Source organism: Xiphophorus couchianus, chromosome 12 (genome assembly GCF_001444195.1).
Source record: "Xiphophorus couchianus chromosome 12, X_couchianus-1.0, whole genome shotgun sequence".
NCBI classification, from domain to species: Eukaryota; Metazoa; Chordata; class Actinopteri; order Cyprinodontiformes; family Poeciliidae; genus Xiphophorus; species Xiphophorus couchianus.
Window position 1 is genome coordinate 29,679,756 of NC_040239.1, and position 22,160 is coordinate 29,701,915.

The 22,160-nt window shown below is 42.5% G+C and overlaps 1 protein-coding gene across 4 annotated transcripts in view; it reads right to left on the minus strand.

Moving 5' to 3' along the window:
• Positions 1–672: 672 nt before the first annotated feature.
• Positions 673–22,160, minus strand: part of cux2b (cut-like homeobox 2b) — a 150,142-nt gene continuing 128,654 nt past the window's right edge. For all 4 annotated transcript variants that reach the window (XM_028033996.1, XM_028033995.1, XM_028033994.1 and 1 more), the window contains exons 7-22: positions 21,215–21,297; positions 20,766–20,832; positions 18,770–18,818; positions 18,026–18,130; positions 16,375–16,566; positions 16,226–16,284; positions 16,103–16,151; positions 15,764–15,863; positions 14,156–14,785; positions 12,324–12,425; positions 10,597–11,438; positions 8,033–8,198; positions 7,203–7,508; positions 6,938–7,126; positions 6,579–6,855; positions 673–4,619 (exon numbers count right to left, since the gene is read on the minus strand). In XM_028033996.1, coding sequence (XP_027889797.1) covers positions 3,809–4,619; positions 6,579–6,855; positions 6,938–7,126; positions 7,203–7,508; positions 8,033–8,198; positions 10,597–11,438; positions 12,324–12,425; positions 14,156–14,785; positions 15,764–15,863; positions 16,103–16,151; positions 16,226–16,284; positions 16,375–16,566; positions 18,026–18,130; positions 18,770–18,818; positions 20,766–20,832; positions 21,215–21,297 — 4,027 coding nt within the window. In that variant the 3' untranslated portion in view covers positions 673–3,808. The remainder of the gene's footprint in view (positions 4,620–6,578; positions 6,856–6,937; positions 7,127–7,202; positions 7,509–8,032; positions 8,199–10,596; positions 11,439–12,323; positions 12,426–14,155; positions 14,786–15,763; positions 15,864–16,102; positions 16,152–16,225; positions 16,285–16,374; positions 16,567–18,025; positions 18,131–18,769; positions 18,819–20,765; positions 20,833–21,214; positions 21,298–22,160) is intronic.

Sequence of the window (22,160 nt, forward strand, 5' to 3'; positions counted from 1 at the left end):
CACAATACACGAGTGATCAAAGATAATATGGGGGGGGGGGGGGGGGGGGTTGCTCTTTAATATACCTTACTTACAGACTGAAGGGTTTTAGGATGATGACAAGCATCGTGCTTTCTGATATACCGAGCTTTAGTCGGTGCACATCTCATCTCAGCAGTGTTACGTTGACCATGTTGCATCGCGCGCGGCAGCTGTTCCATTAAAGCAGGGGTCCCCAAACCTTCTCCTGTGAGGGCCACATAAGTTGTCCCTTCTCTGATGGGGGCCGGGGTCAGTTTGTAACAGAAAAAGTGTGACGATTGTAAGAGTGCTAAACATAAAAATGTATTGTTTTTCAGAAAGCACAATCAAATAACCTTTTCTGGATTCTTCAGAGAACAAAAGACAGGAAATAACACTATTTATGAAATAAATAATAACCAAATAACACTGGGTTCTCCACATAAAAAAAAGGGTTAGGGTCAATTATATGCATGTATAAAATAGTTACTAACTAGTAGTTAATAATAAATAAAGTTCATTACTAAGGAACATTTATTTTATTGCAAAAGTCCAACTTATCAAATAAAAATGCAAATATATGAAAATACTCTGGTATTGTTCAGGGGGCCGGACCAAATGTGGAGGCGGGCCACATCTGGCCCGCGGGCCGTAGTTTGGGGACCACTGCATTAAAGTGTCATTTATTCTCACGACTGGGAGAGACCCGACTGAGTTCAGAAGTTACCCGTTAGGAGCATCTGTACACATACGAAGGAGAACGTTCCCACGCACCCTGCTTCCTGCTGGTTCTCAGTGGAGGGAACGCTCACCTGAGCCACTAAACAGAGGCTCACTTCGCCCCGTCACCATTTTATACCTTGGAAGTTTTGGTCGTCGCATACTCAGCCCCCCCCCCCACCCCAACAAAACAGAGTTAGCAATTTGTTCATTTTTGTTAATTAATAACAGTGGGTGAATAAATAATACCTACTAGCAGGAGCTAGTTTAGATTGAAAAGGAGGCTTACATTTGTCGTATTTTGTAAAGAAATAAACCAAAATGGGAATCGGAAACCCAAATATGTGAAAAATAAAAATTGTGAAATGAAGTTTTCTGAAAACAATATACATACGTTTATAAATCCGGCAGATTTAGATTCCATTTTCATCTTTTAATTTCAACATCGTGTTTCTTCTACGTGAAACGTGTCACGTGTTCAGAGTGGCCCCGACTTGAATCCAACAGCGCATGTGTCGAACTCAAGGTCCGCGGGCCACATCTGGCACCAAGAGAAGCTTTCATGTGGCCTTCTAGACTACAAATAAAACCTTTGAATAGGACATTATTTCAAATAGAATATTATTTCATAAGTCAAATCCCTGTTGTTTTTTTTGTATATTTTGCCAAATTCCACAAAGGTGGAAAATATGTTCAATATTTAACTTTAAGAGGATCGCATCAATTGTTAAGACAGCTATTTATTAATATTTTAACAGTTTGTAATTGGGTAATTTTATCAACACAATCCAGTATTCTTGATGTTGATGTGGCCTAAAATGAAAATGAGCTCGACACGCCTGAGAATCTGGAAGGAGCAGAAGATTAGGGTGATGGCAAGGAGGCCTTCCAACCTCTTCATTCATAAATATACTTTATACTTCGAGACATCGGCCAGGATGAGATTTTAATTTTATAAGCTAGAGCAATAAGATAACATGGCTGAGCTATAATAAAACAAATTATGTAAAAGTTTTTATTTAGAAAAATTTACAACTGCACTTTTAAAACTGCATTAATACAAATGAGACATGGCGCTCTTTTAGTTTCTATGCCACAACTGTCTATATGTGACTTGAAATACGTTTTCTGTAGGTATGAGAACAAAATAGGGGCTTTAACTAGGCCAGCTGACTGGCAGTGTGCAGCAACACCTGGGAGACAGGCAGCCCTGCTTCGTACCGTCAGAGGAATACTGTTATCACATCGTCTGGCATCTTCTGGGTGAGACTTTAGAAAGAGCTTAAAGGGGCAGTAGCCCAGGGCACCAATTTTGGGGGGCGCCAAATATTTATTTTTTACGAATGTTTTGCATTCAACAAATTCCTATGAGTTTTACATAACTCCTGAACCCATATGAGGTCAACGGCATTAATATTTAGGATTTCTTTTATAAATACAAACCAATCTCAAGTATTTGAAAATTATGACATTAATTCTGTTTTTGTTATTTTTTTAGGACAACATGGAACTACTGCAGAAATCTGCATTGCTGACCGCAGTACAAGGCCGTGTAACGCGCAGCCTGGAACGAGGTAATCTTCCACACAAGAGAGGCTTTTAGGTCAAAATAGGAAAGCCGATAAATCTGCATCATGTAATATTAACGATGTCATATTCATTACCGCGTTAATGTTGACAGGCCTGATTGTAATTTTCATTAGTAAAATATCTTTATTATTGGGTATCAAAACTGGCTCTAGTCCAGAGGCTCAATCCTTGTAAATCTGGCATTGGGTGTCTTGGTTTTGAAATCAAAGCGTTTTTCTTAAACTTCAGTATACATAGATATCTACAGTAGTTAGCACTTTGTGCCTATTAACTACAAAGATAAATAAACATATGCGATGGTTTAAGTGAATGGGTGCAATCCAGGGGTACAAATTAGTGGAGGGGCGAAGTGTCCCGTAGCCGAAGGCAGAGCGCTCCTCCTCTGCTGAGTCAAATCTGTCGTTTCTGTTCATGAAATGCATGATTGTAGCGTGATGTGTGTGAACCTAATCTGAGGTAAACCAAGCTCCGTGTGTCTTGGCCTGTTTACGGTCTGAGGGTCGAAGAGGTAAGTCTGAAAGAAACTGTGTAAACCCGGCTCAAGTGAAGCGCAGCTTTCACTTTTAACCAAAAGGTACAAGGGCCCGAAACTGTAAACCTCAAGTATTCTTAAAAAAAAGAAAAAAAAAAGAAAAAGAAGAGAGAAAAATAAAATAAAACACTTATATTCCTTTGTTTAACTTTTTTTTCCTTTTTTGCAGGCTTTTCAACTATTTGTTGTGTAACCTCTTTTTTTTTTTTGTTCGTTTTCGCTCAAGTATAATCACAGGTGACTAACTACAGAGGATAACAGGGTCAGGTGAGTACCATGCTACATCAGATTTAGAGAAGGCTATTGCAGACAATTCTACAACATGTACAACCACATTTTATACGTGTGAGTTACAAAGATTTCAAAACATATCACCAAGAAACTAAGTACATACAAGGTGTTGTATATTTAGAGTCTTAAAGGACTATCCCTCAGTCAGTAATTGGAATTCACGTTACTTGACTTAAACTGTCCAGTCTGACAGACAAAATTTGAAAAACTGCTATTCAAAAAGTAGCAAATTTGGTCAGTGTCTTTTTTTTTTTTTTCAAATAGTCATAGTGCTTTTAATGGCTTAAGACAGAGGTCTTTTTTTTTAATCTCACCCAGTGGCAATCTTCAGAACTTCAGTGTACATTAAATGACACCATAGCTGCAAAAGTCTTCATGTCAAGTCCAATAAGTTAAAACAACAGCTAGCGCTGTCACATACATTTCAAAGTAGTATGCATTATCAAAAGAAAAAAATAAACAAACAAAACAAATACATTTTTATAAATTTTTTTTAACTCTTAAATTATTGTAGGAAGTTCAGCTTCATGTTCTCCTCTGCATTCCTGTTTCCAGTCCAAGACGACACTGCCTCAAGGAGCCAAGCTCCGTTCAGGTCCAGAAGCTTCCATCCAACCTTTCTTCCTCGTTGTGTGCAGCAGCAGTCTTTCTGGATGAGACACGTCAAAGCAGGCCCTAAAACTCCCACTCCAGTGTTTCTTCTCGATTGGCTGCCCTCTCCAGCCTGTGGATGATGTTATTGAGGTTGGCCATTTTCTCGTTGCGTCTCTGAGTGCTTCTGTTGAGTTTGGGGCTTTGGAATGGAGGAAGCGGGTTAGCGTCCATGCCGTGGTTGGCGCTTGTCGCCTGGTTGGGCAACGAGGGCGATATGGGCGCGGAGGAGGAGGGCACGGGGGAGACGGACATCATGAGGCCGGGTGACGACGCGGCAGACGGCGAGTTCAGCGAGACCTCCAGGCTGCTGCGGCACGGCTCCGATGTAGCCTTGAAGCTGACCGGGTCAATGGGCGACTCCCCGGATTCTTCTCCATCGTACCTGGACTTGTTGGCTCGCTGCAGGCCGTCCGCGGACGCTGCGCCGAGGTGGAGTCCCTGAATCTGGTTGCGTGCGCCCTCCTCCTGCGTCGGGCTCTGGCCAGCCGGGTGGGGCTCGCGGCAGCCTGAGGCGGAGTCTTCGTGCTCGGTTTTCAAAGGGGACAACGGCATGGTGGCGGGAAAACACTGTACTCCTACTTCTTTCTGTGACCCTTCCCTCCCGTCCATGCTGTCCTCTTCCCTGTAAGTTGCCTCCTGTTTAACGTGAGGCAGTGCGTCGGTAGTGCTAAGAGGAAGGCCGGGGTGGGTTTGTCCTGAGGGCAGCAGCAGTCTCTTGTCCTCGCCATCGGAGTTGGGGCTCCGTGTTACTGAGGGGGAGTAGCTGTTGGGCTCGGCGTCTGTGTCATTATCTGGAAGACCGCCCATCAGCACTTCACGCCTCATCCTGGACCTGCATGTAAACAATTTATTTAGAAAAAGTCTCTAAAAGCACAGACAGAAATAGTGCCTTGCAAAAATGTCCGTACTCCCAAAATCAAGCGGTTTTTATCTGTATATTGCTAAATTACATCAATGTGAAAAGATGTTCAATTTTGTTAACTTTAAGAAGCACTCATTGAATGAAGAGGAAGTTATTTAGTCATATTTCAACAGTTAGGTGGTTTCTCAATACGCTCTACCATAACCGGCCCTTTGAGGACATTCATCATCTTGATAAAGCTCAAAATGACTTTGACAACACTGGTCATATCAAATCCTAATAAAATGCATTGAAGTTTGAGGTTGTTGTCAGACTGAACAATACGAAAACCTCAAGAGGTGAGAATACTTTTAAAAGGAACTGTGTTGTATTCATACACCGTGTTCCAAATTATTATGCAAGTGATATTTTCTCAGATTTTCTTAACTAGTCAACACAAATGATGGTCAGTATAATTTTCAAGTCATGAACTATTACAGTGTAAATCAAATTTTACTGAACAAAGCTCCTAATGAGAACAGTATTTTTTTCAAAAATAAAAAACTCAAAAGGCACTGTTCTAAATTATTATGCACAGGAGATTTTCTAAACATTTTATGGAGCACATTTTGTGCAGCATTAAGTGGTCACATGTACTAAAATCAAAAGTTATTTCAATCAAAAACATCTTAACAGACAGAGTTACATGTTAACATAGAACCTTCTTTGATATCACAGCACAATTCTTGATCCATTGAACTTGTGAGTTTGTGGAAAGTTTCTGCTTGAATTTCTTTGCAGGATGTCAGAAAACCTTCCCAGAGCTGCTGGTTTGATATGAACTGCATCCCACCCTCAGATCTTCTGCTTGAGGAAACTCCAAAGGTTCTCAATAGGGTTGAGGTCAGAGGAGGATGGTGACCACACCATTACTTTCTGCCCTTTTATGTCCATAGCAGCCAATGACACAGTGGTATTCCTTGCAGCATGAGATGGTGCATTGTCATGCATGAAGATGATTTTGCTACAGAAGTCCGGCTCTTCTTTTTGAACCATGAAAGAAAGTGATTAGTCAGAAAGTCCATATACTTTGCTGAGATCATTTTCACACCTTCAGGGACTCTGAAGGGTTCGACCAATGATTCTCTCCCCATGATTTCAGCCCAAAGCATGACTCCACCACCTCCTTGCTGACGTCACAACCGTGTTGGGATGTGGTGACCATCCACCACCAATCCACTACTGTGTCCATCTGGACCATCCAGGGTTGCACAGCAGTCATCAGTAAACAAGTCTGTTTGAAAATGAATCTTCATGTACGGCTGGGCCCACTGCCACCGTTTCTGCTTGTGAGCTCTGGTTAGGGGCCCAATAGTAGGTTGATGCACCACAAGCCTCTGGAGGATCCTCCACCTTGAGCTTCCAGAGGCACCAACAGCTTCAAATAACTGTTTGCTGCTTTGTAAAGGCATTTTAGCAGCTGATCTCTTAATCCAATGAATTTGTCTAACAGAAACCTTCCTCATTCTGCCTTTATCTGTACAAACCAAATTTGTTCTGAATCAGCCGCAAATCTCTTCACAGAACGATAACGCTTCAGTTTTCATTAAATATCTAATGTTTTCATATCTTGTCATACGGCACTACACTATCTGATGATTTTGGTCAGCAGAGATCCTTTCTCTTTCCCATATAGCTTGCAACCTGTGGCCTGCTTAATAATGTGGAACATCCTTCTTAAGTAGATTTCCTTTAATTGAGCTCAGCAGACAAACTAATCAACCAGCTCTCTGAAATTAATCATAGTGATTCAAAGAGCCCTGACACACAATACCATCTATAAATTTAATAGCACAACAAAAAATGTAATCTTTATGACACTTAAATCCAATTTGCATAATAATTTGGAAAATGGTGTATACTGAACAGGATAAATACAATCGGCCTTACCTGTAGTTGTGGAACCAGTTGATGACAGTGTTGGTTTTGAGGTTGAGCTGCGACGCCAGCATCTCGATGGTGTTCTGGGACGGGTACGGCTCCTGCATGTACGCTTTCCTCAGGGCTTCTTTCTCCTCGGCTCCCAGCACCACCCGAGGCTTCTTTACCTGGTTGAAGGGACACAAGTCCAACGAGGCGAGGGCCGGACTCACACACTCGGAGCGAGTGCTGGGCGAGTCGCTGTCAGAGCCAGTGCTCAGCAGACCGTACCGCCTCTTCAGGTAAGCTAGCAAGCACAAACATCCACCGAGATTAGGCTACACAACCGGCACGCAAACTTCAAACCGTGAGTAGGTCTCGGTCCCCACCTTTCTTCTCCATCTTTTTCATGACTCTCAACTTCTCCACATTGTGCGGATCATTGAGCCATAGCTGCATGCGGACAAAGGGTTCCCGGCCTTTTAGGCTGAGTTTGTGCCAAGGTTTAGGCCTGGAGAGCAGGTCAGACACCGACCCTTGAGTCAGACCCAAGATGGTCTCCCCAAAAAGACGCTGGCCTGTCAAAACCAAGTGGCAGATGTTGCATTAAAACGGTTCCTGCCCCTCCAGAGGGAATAGTAAACTCAGACTTACCAAGGTTGTTATCTGTTAGCACCTCCTTGACCTTCTTGGTGATGGCGTACGTATCTAGCTCTGGAGACATGGCCACCAGCTCCTGGATTCCTAATGGGGTCGTAGGCTGATGCAGACCCATGAGACTGGAAGTGGATTTCCCACCTTCTGGGTGGCTGGGCAACCCCAAGCTAAGGCTTTGAGGCTGCTGGTTCTCTTTGCTGCTCTCCAGTGAGAGACTGACCGGCTCAGCCACTGGACTCGGGTTGCTTTCTGCTGGACTGGGTGGTGGGGAGGGACAGGACTGGGCTGTTACAGGACTTTTATCTGGAATTAAGAATATTTCATGTGGGTTACATTAGTATTTGTCTTCCTGTAAGGTAGCTGCTAACGTCAAAAGGTTTTGTTAGTGCAGCATATAAAGTTGTTCTGATACCGTACTTCCTAGACTATAAGAATACATTCACACCCATCCAGCTTAGTCCTCTTTAATCAAACTCTTGGAATATCTGACAGGGCGGCCCAGATTGTCAGAACACTGGCGGAGCGAAGTCGTTACTGACCACTCTGATTTAGAGCACAGATATCAGTGATTCAGAAACTGTCAGAACTTTCAAACCAAAGCCGACAGTTTTAGCAAGTTTGTTAAGAAGCAACTGACCACAAGATGTCACCAGAGCTTTTCATCAACATGGACTAGGCCTCCATCATGTTTCTAAATAAATGCAACTTGTAAGTTTTTTTTTTCTCTTCATGATGCTTTTTTTTGTCTTCTGAGACTTGCACTTCGGAGCGATTTATAGTCCGGAGAATATGGTACTTTTGCATGTTGCCTGTGTGTGGATGCTCACCTTGAGTGTGGCCCTGGTTCGGAGGCTGGCTGAGGCTCTGGCCCAGCTGGTCCAGTAGCCACAGCTGCATGCGGATAAAGGGCTCCCGGCCCTTTTGGGTCAGCTTGCTCCAGGGTTTGGGACGTGACAGCATGTCACTGACGCTGCCTTGAGAGAGACCCAGAACCTATTCAGCACAAACAGAATGATATATTAGGAATACAAATCTGTCTTTGTGGCTCACCAGGCACAGACACTTACCTGTCTTTACTATTACAGATTGTTTTATTCTAAGGACTGTAACACATAAAAGAGAAAACATGAAGGAATTTCCAAATTCTTCCAATTTTTGCATCAAAGTGTATTAACCTTATTTTTATATATTAAAGTTGATACCATTGGTTAATACCTTTACAAAGAATGATGGTGAATCTTGTGCTGAATATTGTAGAGGTGCCCAGTTTTGATGCATTTAATGAATAGAAATAAAATTATGTTCACTATCTGAGTCAGCCGATCGCAATATTTGTTATTTTAATGGTGAAATTAAATCCTAGTGCTCTAAAGATAAATATTAGACGACTTTCAGTAGAGTGCCACCAGAGGGAGACAGTGTACCACAAATCATTTGTGCATTCTACAGCCGCTATAATTCATATGATTGAGAAATAAACTCTAGAGCAAAAAATGTGATTTAATAACTCAAAAATAAATTCTCTTTGCTTTTAAAACTGCAGTATACTTGATTATGTAAGTGTTTTATAATATCATATTGTTAAATTCAGTGATATATTGATCTATTTGAACATCACTTACTTAAAGGTAAAAGTTACACACACACACACACACACACACACACACATTTTTCAACAACAATCTCAATGTTATTTGATCTTCAGTGTTTAAAACAATATTCTACAGGTAGACATGCCTCTTTTAATTCACGATTCAACATTTTTCCTTCGGTTCATTTATTCTGACATCATTTACAGCTATAGAAGTTAAAATTAGGCCACAGGGAGCCCGGACAAGAAAAACGTTAAAGAATATTTTCAAGTGAAGTTCATTTAAAAGGTTATATAAGCGGTTAACATCTTACCTGCAGAGGATAACTCTTTTGGCATCTTCATTAAATATAAATCCAGATAAGAATGTCCTGGAGGACAAAGCTAATTGCAAGTCTGGAAGAGGCCAAGAGCGAAAGTTTTACTGTCTTTTAAGTCAACTCCACTCTCCAGAAAATAACAGCAATTTATAAAACGTCTTCTGAACTTTTAAACTTTTATTTGCAGTGGGCGGTTATTTACATAAAAGTCAAAGATTATTTACACAGGAATAGGTAGGAGGTGGTGAGCCGCCACTGGGAACAAAAGATATCAAGTGTTTGGTCAGAGTAACTGTCTGATGAATGTGGCAGTGTGAAAATCTCCGACATGTCGTCTGATTAAACTACTGTAATATTTTGTTTTTTGTACCACTTTCACAACAGAGTTAAACAGAAACTCTACATGTTCCCTTCTGAGGCACACGTTTCAAGTTTGCCTAACATAAAATGATCATCCACTTTTAAATAAGTGCAAATTTAACGCTGATGTAAAGGTCCGTTAAACAGTGTTAAAGCTAATCACTGCAGTGGTTTTGTGAGTTGATTCATGACAGCAAAGCTTCACTCTGGTTTCGCTTCAACTTCTTGGACAAACTTGTTTTAGATTGATGCTAAATGAAGAAACCAAAATAGTTATTCAATGGACGTAAGATATTAACTTACCTGCCAGTAACTTAACCTCAAAAATCACAAATTATACCTTTAATTACAAAGTAATAGCATCACAACTGAGATGAAATGAAACGTGTATCATAGCTCATGACAGTCATCAGTTGCGTGTGATTGGGTTTGTTGGTGCACCAATAAATATGCCATAATTTCCTTAATTTTGGGAGATTGGCTGATATTTACATGTTCAACGGTCTGAATATCAGCCACTGTCCCCTTTAGCTCTGGTCTGAGAGGATTGAGCAATAGACTCACTCACCAGGTCACGTCTGTGCGTTAACAACAGTCAGTTGCCAACTTAGCAACTTTGTCACTATATCTAGTAACTTTTCAGACAAAAAAATATATACATTTTTTGAAGGGCAATATTTTTTAGAGACTCCATAATCCATTTGATTTATGGTTTCAGATGTATGTAGGTTTTTATTTCCTTTTTATGTATTGTTTTTTATTAAAATGTCTTCCAGTTCCAGCGTGGCTTGTTCTGTACAAAACAAAAGTTTATTAGTCTTTGAAAAGGTGAAAATGGTCTCAAAACAACATGATGGTTTATCATAATAATACCTGGGAACATTTATTGTCTGGTAAAATTTGTTATTGTGACAGGTCTAAAAAGGTGTGCTTGCACAATTATGCTACTATGATTATTAATTGAAAATTGTCTCAAAGCAACAACATTATCATTTATCGCAATAAGTACTGGGAAAATTTATCGTCCAGCAAAATTTATTGTGGCAAGAATAGATGCCTGCGTACAGAAAGTTTTCATTGTTCTTTGAGGACTAACAGATGTTAATGATGAACTTTGCACCTTTTCTCCAAAGATCCGCTGACAGATGCCGTTCTTCGCCAACTTCTCCTTCACCTGCCTGGTCAGCTCCAGGGTGTCCACCTCTCGGTACATGTACATCTCGTACTGCTCCGGCGTCAGGGGGGGCACGGTGGGCTTCAGGGCACGCGGGATGTATGCCGGGTAGTAGGACAGACGGCCCGGACTGGGTCCGGGGGACTCGCCGCTCACCGAGGTGTCCGACTCCACCTTCACCTCCACGGGCCGGCCCAGGCCCAGCTCGTCGTCCGCGTTGGACACCTCCTCACTGTTGGCGAGGCCGTCGCCGTTCTCCAGGCGGGGCCAGGTGCGGGACAGCGTGGGGGGCCCGGAGGAGGAGGAAGACAAAGAGGGAGAGACGGAACTAAAGGGCCGAGAGGAGCCGCCGCCGCCACTGAGTATCATGGCTCCCCGCTCCTGAGACCAGTGCTGATCGAAGTAAGTGCCGGCTTCGCCGATCTCCGACTTGACTTTGCGGATGATGTTCTGAACGAAAGCGGCCGGGGAGAGGACGCTGAGCGGCGTCTGGGGGCTGCTGATGGAGTTGGCCATGCACACGGCGATGCATCCCCCGTCCTCCTGTTTGATGGAGATGGGCAACGGGAGGACTCTGGAGCGCTCTGGGGGCCCCAGGCGCTCCACCTGGACCCCGGAGCTGGCGGCGGACGACCTTCCGCAGGCCTCCATCTCCATGAGCGTCTGCTGCTGGGCCTCCATCTCCCTCCTGGCCTGCTCAAGGATGTTCTTTATGGTTTCATCAGAGCTGCTGCCTGCTCCGTTGCTGCTTCGGCCAGATGAGCTGCTCAGAGATGACTTCCCATCACCTAAACAAGAAAAAAACAACTCCATGTTTGTTGTGACACCACTTGGTAATGTTTTGTGTTTTGTTTTTTGTCTTATCCATTTTAATTTGTTCCCTTTTTGTTGTTTTTTCTTATATGTCATTGGTTATTTTGTAGGTCAGTACCTCTGTTTGCTTGTATGTAATATTTGTTTGTATGCAGAAATTGATGAATAAAAAAACACACACATTCTAAATGACCGCTACAACTCAGATCCATTACAGATGCACTATGTAACTTTTTATTGTTTTTATATGATTGCTAAAATGATCATAATAAGACAGATAATCTGTGAAAAAACTGAACTATAATTAAGTACCAATTGGAGATTTGCACCACTTAGAAACAGCCAATCAGAGACAGGGGGAGGGCCTTAGAGCTGTTAATCACTGTAAGGCCTGCGGTGGTGCTGGTTCACCACAACATAGTCTGCCATGAATGCTAAGGCTAGTTAGCTCAGCTACCAATGGCAGCGAACAAACGGTTTTTCTGTAACGGTAAGATGTTTTTTCCACCAGTAGCACACTACGCGGCGTACAAGAGGTTGATTGATAGCGCTAAGCCCCTCCTCCTGGCTCTGATTGGTTGTTTTTGACTGGGAACTGTGCATTTTTTCAGACAGCATTAGCAGCTCATGGAGGAGGTGGAGAAGCTCAATTTGTTTCACAGATTATCGGTCTCATACTAAACTGACACAACACAGGGAGAGATGTAATAAATATGGAAAAATATATATTTATCTAACAGTTACATACTGCAGCTTTAAAGCAGCGATCAAAATAGATAAGAAAGTCAGTCAATTTAAAAATAAAACCCAATCAATTTAGCTGTCAACTGTGACTCGTGGCTCGTAGCCTTTATCCTTACCGCCCCTCTGTGACTGGATCTCCTTCTTGGCCTGCTCCAAGATATTCCTAATGGCGTCATCTGACCCAGTTTCAGGAGTTCGGATGCGTGGAGTGATGCTCCCTGCCACAGAGGGTAACAGAAAGAGAGAGAAGGAGAGAGAGAGAGGAGGTTGGGGGTGAGTAGGATGGCTGATCAGAGAGCAGTTCCAAGGCTTTGCTTTTGACTGGTAGATCAATGGCTGCCTTTGAGCGCGTGCTGTCTGAGGTTGCAGTATACGGGAAGCTCAACTTTCAAACGCTGTAAATCTAGGGAGAAAACAAAGTTTAGAAGTAACACTATAAACATGCCAGAGGAAGTTGTGACGAAGTCAAGGATGTGGTCCAGGTGGATTAAGGCGTACACAGGTCCAGGAGAAATATCACATCTGTATGAAAAAAAAAAAACAACTACTAGGTTGTTAGGCTCAAAATTCTCTAAAAAAAACGATTAAAGAGATGTTTTCAAACACCTTTGGTTGCTTGGGTCATTTGTGGTAGAAAATGAATTTTTTCGTGTCTTACAAAAGTTTTCATACCCTTTCTGTATTTTTACATTTTGTCACATCACAATCGCAAACTATAATGTTTTAGATTAATGCTATGTGATTACTTAACACAAAGTGGTGCTCAACTTTGAAGTGGAAGGAAATTAAATGATTCCCTCCTGGTACTCCGGCTTCCTCCAGCAGTCAAAAAACATCATTATTTGGTCATTTGTTTTTTTTATAAATTGTGTGTGTGATCCTGCTATGGACTGGTGACCAGTCCAGGGTTTAGCCCGCCTCTCGCCTAATGGCTGCTGGAGATAGGCACCAGCTCCAAGGATGGCACAATACACAGAAATAAGGCATGGGAGTACTTTCACAAGGCATTGCATGTTTTCTATTTATACAATTGTTTTTATGTGTGTCCTGTCCAGCAACATCTGCCTTTCTATTGACTATATTTGCACAATTGGACATTTGTAAAATAAATCTCCTTAATTGAAACGGGCCAATTTGGAAAAAACTCAAGTTTTTTGATAAAAGCTTTTGTTCTTGGATGAATTTTCTTTCTCTTTGTTTTTGCCAGGTCAAAATGGGCTTATTTAGTAAAAATTGCAACACAAGCACTTTTTTAGCATCACACCAGTCACACGGTCAACACCAAGATGTTGCCACTGGCACAAACTACAAAGAAGACGACAGGAAGTAGTTGAAGGATCAGGGAGTGACATGTTTTTAAAAGTCTTACTCGTGAACAAACTTATTCTCATGTGATTTTAATTGCGTTTTGTATTTAAAGGAAACACCTCAATTACACAATTTAATTTTTTTGACTTTAGTGAACATTTGTGATGTAAACGCAGATATTGTGGCTCAACAGATTTACTTTAACAAGTTGAGCATTGCATCTTTTGCCATGACGCTCCACTTGAACTTTAACAAAATTTTATTGGAAATTGCTTTGGATTTATTTCAAATACAAAGGACATGGAGATGGAAAAGAAAAGGAGAAAAGAAACGGAGAAAGTTCCGAGAAAAGGTTTAAAGAGAAAGAAAGAGAGAGTAAAAGAGAGAAAGAAGGATGAGATGATAGCACAAGATAACACCATCAAAGTCTGCATATACACCTCCATGAAGAGAGAAAAAAAATCTAAAAAAACCCCACAGAACTGAGAAACCATAGCAACAAACAATACACGCATATATAATAATAAGAATATCTCTGAAAAGTACAAAGCACAAGTTATTACAAGAGGCATTTAGTGTCAACTGCAGCCAAACAGAGTATATCTGAACAGAAGCTCCCGCCACAATGTTTTCCACTCACCTCTCTGCCGGACCTGGATGGTCCTCAGAGCCAGGATGTTCTGCTCATCAGAGAGGAACTGTTTCATTTTGATAAAAGGTTCTTTGCCCTTCACTGTCAACTTCCTCCAGGGTTTGGGTCTGGCCAGGATTTCGCTGACCGACCCCTGGGACAGGCCCAGCACATAGTGGCCAAACACTCGCTGGCCGATGTTGTGCTTCAACAGCTGCTCTTTCACCTGGAAGGCGATCTCCGCCGTGTCCAGCTGGTCCTCGTCGCCCGCCGTTGAGCTGCCGCTTTCCGATTGGTCGCTGGGCAGGCCGGCGTCCATACTGCCGGCGCCCGCGGACCCTTGCGAGGCCGACATGAGCGCGACCTTCGCTGCATAGAGGGCGGTGGGGAAAGCCATGATGCCTTCCTTCTTGAAGTGTGGGGAGAGGAGCTGCTTGTGGAGGATGTGGTCTCCTGACATCCTGTCTCCGGAGCACGGCGACGCCGAGAAGGGACGGGGGAGGTCGTGGCCCGAGGACGACCCGTTCAGGGTGGGGGGGCCAGGGCTGGGGGAGGCACGGCTCTCCGCCTGGGAGGAGGAGGAATGGGAGCCGGGCGGCCTGCTCGCCTCCTTCCCTGTGTTGTCCGAGCGGTCATCGTCTGATCAAAGGAAAAACAGAGTCTCGTTGCTCTCGATGTGATAACAGGTGGTAAGGAATATCAATGACCTTCCTTCTCGCCTGGCAGATTCAAACTACATCTTGCAGAAATTTATTCTAAAAACTGACACCAGAATCAGCTGAGCCTGAACACCTCTTCTCTTCTTTTCTTTTTTTTTTTAAGAGTTAAGATGGTGTCAAAGTTCTCAAATGTCCACAATGTTCTGCACTAAACTCGATAAAAGGCAGCAGGCCAAGAAACCTCAGGAAATAGAAAAGCAGTTTTCAAATGATTTCCGTCTTTCATTAAAGTTGTAGTTTGTAACTTTTATAAACAACATGTTTTTTTTTTCCATACAATTGTCACTGTGTCGCAACAGCATAACTTTAGACAAATAATCTGTGAAAAATGGAGTTCCTCTGTCTTTTCCCTGTGGTTCTACTGCCATCTGCAGAAACACACCACTCCCAGTCAAAAACAACCAATCAGGTACGGGAGGAGGGTTTTAGGACTGTCAATCAAGCTTGTGTATGAGCTGCTCAAGGTGCTAATGGTTATTTATTATTTCATTAAGCTTCATTTCACCTGAAAACTCCCATTAAGATTAAAAATCTCTAACAAGAGAATCCCGACCTGGTGGATAAAGAAGCTAACGTTACAGAAAAACTGTTTATCCGCTGTTATCGGTGGCTATGCTAACTAGCTTTAGCAATCACTGCTGGCACTGCTGTTGTGAACCAGCTGTAGCAAAGCAAAGAACAAGGAGGAGGGTGTGAGTAGTGTGTACACCAGGTTGATTGACAGCGCTAATAATGTCACCCACTAATCAGATTATCTTTGCTTCAATATATTGCTTTTCTTTTTACATGTTTGAAACATATAAAGTGTGACAAAAGTGCAGAAAGAAGAAATCTGTAAGAGGATATGTAATGTTTTCACAGCACTGAACTCTAGCAGCAGACAGGAAGTGAAGCTTACCATTACTGTGCAATAGTCGGGTTTTATCTCCCATGTACTTGTGAGATGGAAGAAAGACATCTTTATCTAACAAAAGAGCCTCTGCAGCCTTGGCAGAATCCTATAAAAACACACACACACACACACACACACCAACCTTGTTAATTTCTGATTAATCAATAGCAGTGGCTGTCGATATCCTTATAATGGGTGATGGATCAATGAAGCGTTCAATAGCTCTGCAGTGGCTATTTTCTCTTCCCAAACACTAACAGATGATTAAGAAGAAAGCAGACATCTCATTTTGTAAATGGGGGATTTTTAATATGCAAAGTGCTGTGTGAGCTGGAGCTCCCATACCTGGGACGAGCTGCCGTTTGCCGAAGCCAGCTTCATAACCTTTAGGATGCTACAGACAGAGAAAATTGAATTTAATTGGATCTATATGGGACAGATACCACTATTTATTTATTTATTTTTTACCTGAGCTCAGTTTTAATCTCCTCGTAGTCCATCTGTGACTGCAGTTTAGCCTCTAATCTCTGAGTCGCAAAAAAATATATATATTTATAATAAGAAGCGACTGGTTATTTTCAACAAAACTGTGTGCGCTGTGTTCTGTCGCGTCTCACCTCGATAGCCTCTGTCTTGTACGCCAGCTGGCGCTCCAGCTCCAGGATCTGGTTGGACGAAGTCTCTTGGACTTCCTGCAGTGTGAACTGCAGCCGCTGAATGTTTTCAAGAAGCCGAAGGATTTCGCGATCTTTGGCCAGCAAGGCGGCCTCCACCTGGGCTGACAGCAGCTCGCTCTTCTCCTTCTTGTCCTTCGTAGGCATCGTGACAAAGACAACAGACTTCAAGTCTCATTTGAGGAAACAAATAAGCTGACTAACAGAAAGTACTGCTGGGTTCTTCAGGTGCACCTGAGGAATAAAGTCCAAGTCTTGGTCTAAATTTTAGGTAACTGATGTAGGCTAACTGAAAAAATGTAACTAGACATGTCTTTATTGTGAAAATGTGCAGAGAGCATCAGGAACGTTAACTTTTAAATTCAGGAATGCTCAAAACATAGCGCTTCGTTTATGAAGCAGTAAAATAACTTTTTCCACACGTTGTGGCACAATTAACTGGGAAAACATTCCAAGTCGACTTATCAACAAGTCATATCAAAACAGAGAGGAAACGTGCTAATGTTAGCCTGGCGCTAAATCAAACTGCACATGACATCGCTAGCAAGATGGGAAATAATGGAAGAAGCTGTGTGTGTTGAATAAGAAAAATTAATGACAATGATAAAGCTATTCCAAAAAAGGTATTCTGAATACTAGGACCAGGCTAATAAATTAATAAATAAAATTATGAGAATAAAGTCCTAATATGTAATGAATAAAGGCAAAACATCACTGCAGTGGTGTGTCCTGCTGCTGATGTGTAAACAGATGAAGTTGTTCCTTATTTGTAAAACCAGTGCTACAGTCACAAGATGCTCAACATTCCTCTTCTTACCCAGTTGTAAGATGGATTTCTCACATTGGAGTTCTCATAACATTACAACTTTCTTTGTAACTTTCTTTCTTTCCTCAGCCTTGATGTCAAGTTAAAGTCTGGGATCGATATGGCGAGTAACAAAAATTGAAGAATAAAAATGTTTGTGTCCAGTCTGCTTGCTTTTTGGTCGTATGCGTAGATTTTGGAAGGTATTTAATGATAAACAAAAATCACAAAGTTCATCGCAAATATTCCTAAAGTAGCTCCACAAAGTCTGACTTGAATCACAAAAAATAGTTAGAAAATCCTGGAGGGGACTGTTTGGGTCCAGAAAACTCTCATCAGAACACCCATGATTAAAATAATTACAAAAACAGGAATATTTGCTCTATTTATGAAGATTTTTATAAGAATTAGAAGAATTTGCACTTACAGATGTAGCACACCTTATGTCTTATTGATCGAAGATATGGATTCTTAATAAAATGGGATAAAGTGTGACTTTAAAATAAGCTGCATGTCATGTATTCAAACTAGTGAACACAGCAATCACATTAAACTATAAAGGCATGAAACTAAAAGATGTTTTCTGACAGCAGGACCAGTTCTCTGTGGTATTTTTTTTTTTTTTTTTGCTGCATTATGGGGCATATAAAAGATGAATGTGTGTTTGGGTTTTATTACTTTGGAAGTATTTTGATTCTTTAAGCATTAAAACAACCCGCAGCTATATCTGTCAATAAAAGTAGCTGAGCTGAAAATATACAGCATTAAACCTTTTCACGCCACGCTTACCCTGGTGGCGCCCTCTGCTGGATGGCAGCTCCCTGCCACTGTGGCCGGCCCGCTGGCTAGCTGCTCCTTTAGCCGCTCCACTTCCCTCTGAGCCATTTCTGCTCTCTGCGTACAGAAACGGCATCGCCCATTTTTACACGCCTGCCACATCAATTGGCTAATGACATGATCAAGGCGAGCGGAGGCACATAAATCAAAAGCATGGGGATTCAGAGCCGGCTGAGGACGGGGAGCGCACGCGGGGCCGGAGCAGGCGGGTGCAGCCACGGGTTTATTCTGCTGAGGGGGCTGTTTAGTCAGCCCACTTTATTCCCCAAACTGTTTACCTGCTCTGTCACACCCGGCCTGCTAATTAATGATTCATTTTGAGAACATGTATCTGGGAGCTGCTGGCAGAGAAAGCAGCAGAGAGAGAAAGAGAGAGAATAAGGGAGAGGAGAAAAAGAAAGAAGTATCGCCGGGATGGGAAGTAATCAAGGGAATGAGATAACCCAGAACCCCAGTGTTCAGCTGTGTGGCGTCAATCGCTACTCGCAGGTCTCCCGTTCTCTGCCATGGTGTGCCCACCAACTGGGCCTCCAGTTTATGCTCACTAATCACACACTCAGGGGAGGGGGAGGCGGCGTGAACGGGGCGAGGGGGCTGAGTGTGTCTAATTAAAGCTGGGGCTTGATTACAGGAGTGATTACCTTAACGAAGAAGCTTCTCAATCAGGGGAACAGTACACAGACAGACTGTACTCACCTGGTTCGCTTTCTCCAGATTCGCCACGATGGCGTCGACTTCGGCTTTCCTGGAACACACACAAACACGGCAGAACAAGTGGATTAAAGAGTCGGCGTTCGCTAAACCTCCGGGAGGAAAGTCTAACGCTCGACAATAGACGTTCCTGCCTCAGGAGATGTCAAACCTCAAAGGAAATCCCCGTTTTTAGTGTTTTCATGCATTGTTTGGGGAAAACAGAACAAGCTTTGCACCTGGAACCGTGAACGTTCAGAGGAATTCAGTTTTGACTAAAGGAGTCTACCACAGGAATGATAAACTAACCTTCAAGGGATTGGGAATCTCAAAGGTGACTTCCTGGTTCAGTAAAGGTTTAACAAAAAGGAAAAGAAAATTACACGTACTTGCATTTTCTAGACGTGTGCAATTTTCCTCTTAACGCTCTTAAGGCTTGCTTTTCAAATGTTATCAAATGAAACTTTATTTACACTTTCAGGTAAACGACCTAATGATAACTAATCACAAGCGTCACACGTTTTGCAGATGATGCTGTAATGTGTAACTACAACCTTCTACACCTGACTTACCAATCATCTTTTTACACTGCTCAGCTCAACATACATTATTTCATTTTAGACTCGTACAGAATGCAAACCTAGTTTGGTTTTGTTTTCAAACCAAACCAAACCAAACTCTCCCATACGTGATGATTTTCATGCAGTTTAGTCAGTGTCCCACTGGCATTTAGGACTTTTTGCTAACGGCCAGTCATGTAAAAATTAATTTTTACTCCCACTTTTATGTCTGTGTTTGGTTATGGAGGGGAAAAAATGGTGTTATTTGTATGTGTTGAATCCAAAGTTCTTCTGTGAAATCGCCACATATGTAGCCGCTCCCAAGTTTAAGGTCCTTGTCGCTCCAATTCCTGAATAAGACGCCGACGGCGCCTGTGATGGCTGATGAATCCTAGCTCTATGGCTGCATAGAGCCAGTTATAATGTCATGTAACTGTTTACATCTGTCGCTGCCATGATTTTAATGACTTACTGCATGAACAAGCTTACCCACATGTGATTTTAATTTTATTTCTGTCATTTCAACACCGCAGTTCTGAATTTGTGTTTTCTTGACATTAGCAGAATATTTGTAATAGAAACGCAGCTAGTGACAGGTCAAAAAGGAGCTTGTGCATTAAGAGAGGCGCTTTAAATGAAGTGACACCTCAGTCACTGAAGGTGAGGTAGACAAATAGTCGTCATCATCGACAAAGAGGGAGCTGCCATTAAGAATAATAAAGGCCTGTGTCATGAACAGGATAGGTGACTGGTACTGTGTGATCGTTCTCAGCCTATAGGAACGCGATCAGAGCGCGTGTGACAAACCGCATTACGGAGACCCTCCCTCAAACTTCCCCGCTGCCCGCCGAGGCCGAGCGTCAAACTGGAAATGTGTCCGGTCCGACAAAATAGATGGCGGCGACTCCAGAAACATCAGTTCAATTGCGCCATGGATTAAGCCCGGGAGAAAATCCATTAGCGGCGGGGCCGCCTGTGCTCTGGAGCACAAACCCAAACAAAGGAGTGTTTACTTTGAATGTCTATCGACATCCTTCATACGAGCTCAGATTCATTTCGGCCGCGCGGTGGATACATTGCGCTCAAAGACCGGGACAAGGTAGAGTGTTTTCTGAAGCAATCTTTAAATGGAGCAATTCTTCTTGAGGGCTGTCAGGGCCCAGCAGCCGGAGAAGGCAAACACAGAGGCTGCGGAATCGACCTGTGTCAGCGGCTGAGTCACTCCCAGCCTTCGCCGCGGCGTTCCTCAGCTTCACGCCAGACGTGACTCTACGCAGGCTTAAAATGCTCAACACCGGAGAGGGGAGGAGGGATTTCATGGCATCCTGACTGCAAGAGGTGGAGGCGTGTGCCTGCGTGTGTGTGTGTGTATGTGGGGAGATCAGGGTTTGTTTTTTTTGTTTGTTTGTTGGGAAGAACATGAAAACATGAGAGATTCTTACTTGTTTGCCATCTCCTGGTTGTATTTACAACGCAGCTCCAGCAGCTCTGTCTGCGCAGCGTTCAATGCTGGGAGAGACAAACCGCAGGAAGTGAGATATTAACTTTTAGAAAACACACAAACTTTGACCTTAAAGCAACACGACGGCTTGATTTACTGGTCTGATTTGAGGCCATTTTTCCTGCGAAACTGCGACACAAAGAGTCGTGAAGCAGTCAAAGAGTTTACAGATGAGATTATGCCTCTACCTAGTGAGAAATCCAGTCCCCCTGCCTTTAAAAATAAAGCCTGTTTTAACAGTCATTAATGTAAGTAGCACCAGCGGGATGGGGGTGGAGGCAGAGGGGTTTAGCAGGGGGCACCATACTGCAATTCTAAATGAAGTGTCTTTTTAATAAGCTGAAATTAAATCCAGCAGCTACAGTACATGCCAGTGTTTAAACGACTTACATGAATGCAGAACTTTGATCTTCTCCTCGGCCTCTGATAGTCTGTCAGCCAAACTAACATCAGCGTCCTCCTCCTCCTCCTCCCTACGAGAACAAACTGTCAGTTCCTTCTCTACATCACGGGCACACATTTAAAGCTACAATAAAGGGCTCGGGGCTGGAAAAAAAAAAAAAAAAAAGAAGAAAAATGTAAATGCCAACCTCCTCCCACTTAGCGAGGGCATGTGCGGCGGAGTTCACAACAAAAAGAGAGACGGCGTGAAAATGGCATCGGAAGCGTTCGGTGCCGCATTGGAAGCGCCGTTGGTTGAAACGCAGCTCTGACTAACTGTAGGTTTTACAGAGACAGGCTGCTCAGATTTTGTATGCAGATTTGCATCGTTTCTAAAGGTCTGCTGTTGTTGTTGCGCAAAATCCTGCAGCAAAATGAGCATCGGTGAATGGGGACTGACGCCGTGCAAAGGCTTATGAAGGCCAAAAAAATCAACATTTCACTGGAATTTTCCTCATTTCTTTTTATTAAACTGGAAATGTTGTGTGCCAGCCCAACACAATGTAGCACAGAAATATAAGGCGAAAAGGAAGTGCTCGGTTTTTTTTTTATATTATCTTTTACAAATGAAATTTGTAAAGTGTGTTTGTGTAATATTAACACAATAAAGACACTATGTTACAAGAAGTCGTACACTTTCTAGGAAAACATTGTCCTAATGAGAGAAAAACTTTAATAATTATCAAGCTCTGATGTGACCAACTCACTTTATTTACAAGAAAGTATTTCTTTCTTCTAAATAAACTCAGTCGTTGCTCAATAGTTTCAAAAACCTGCTACTTATAACAATTTGATGCCGACGTGTTAAAAGATTAAGCAGATGCTCAACATTCCTTATTTTATTTTTCATAATTGTTTGTGTTGCCGTGAAATTAAAACTCCATTCTGCTGATAT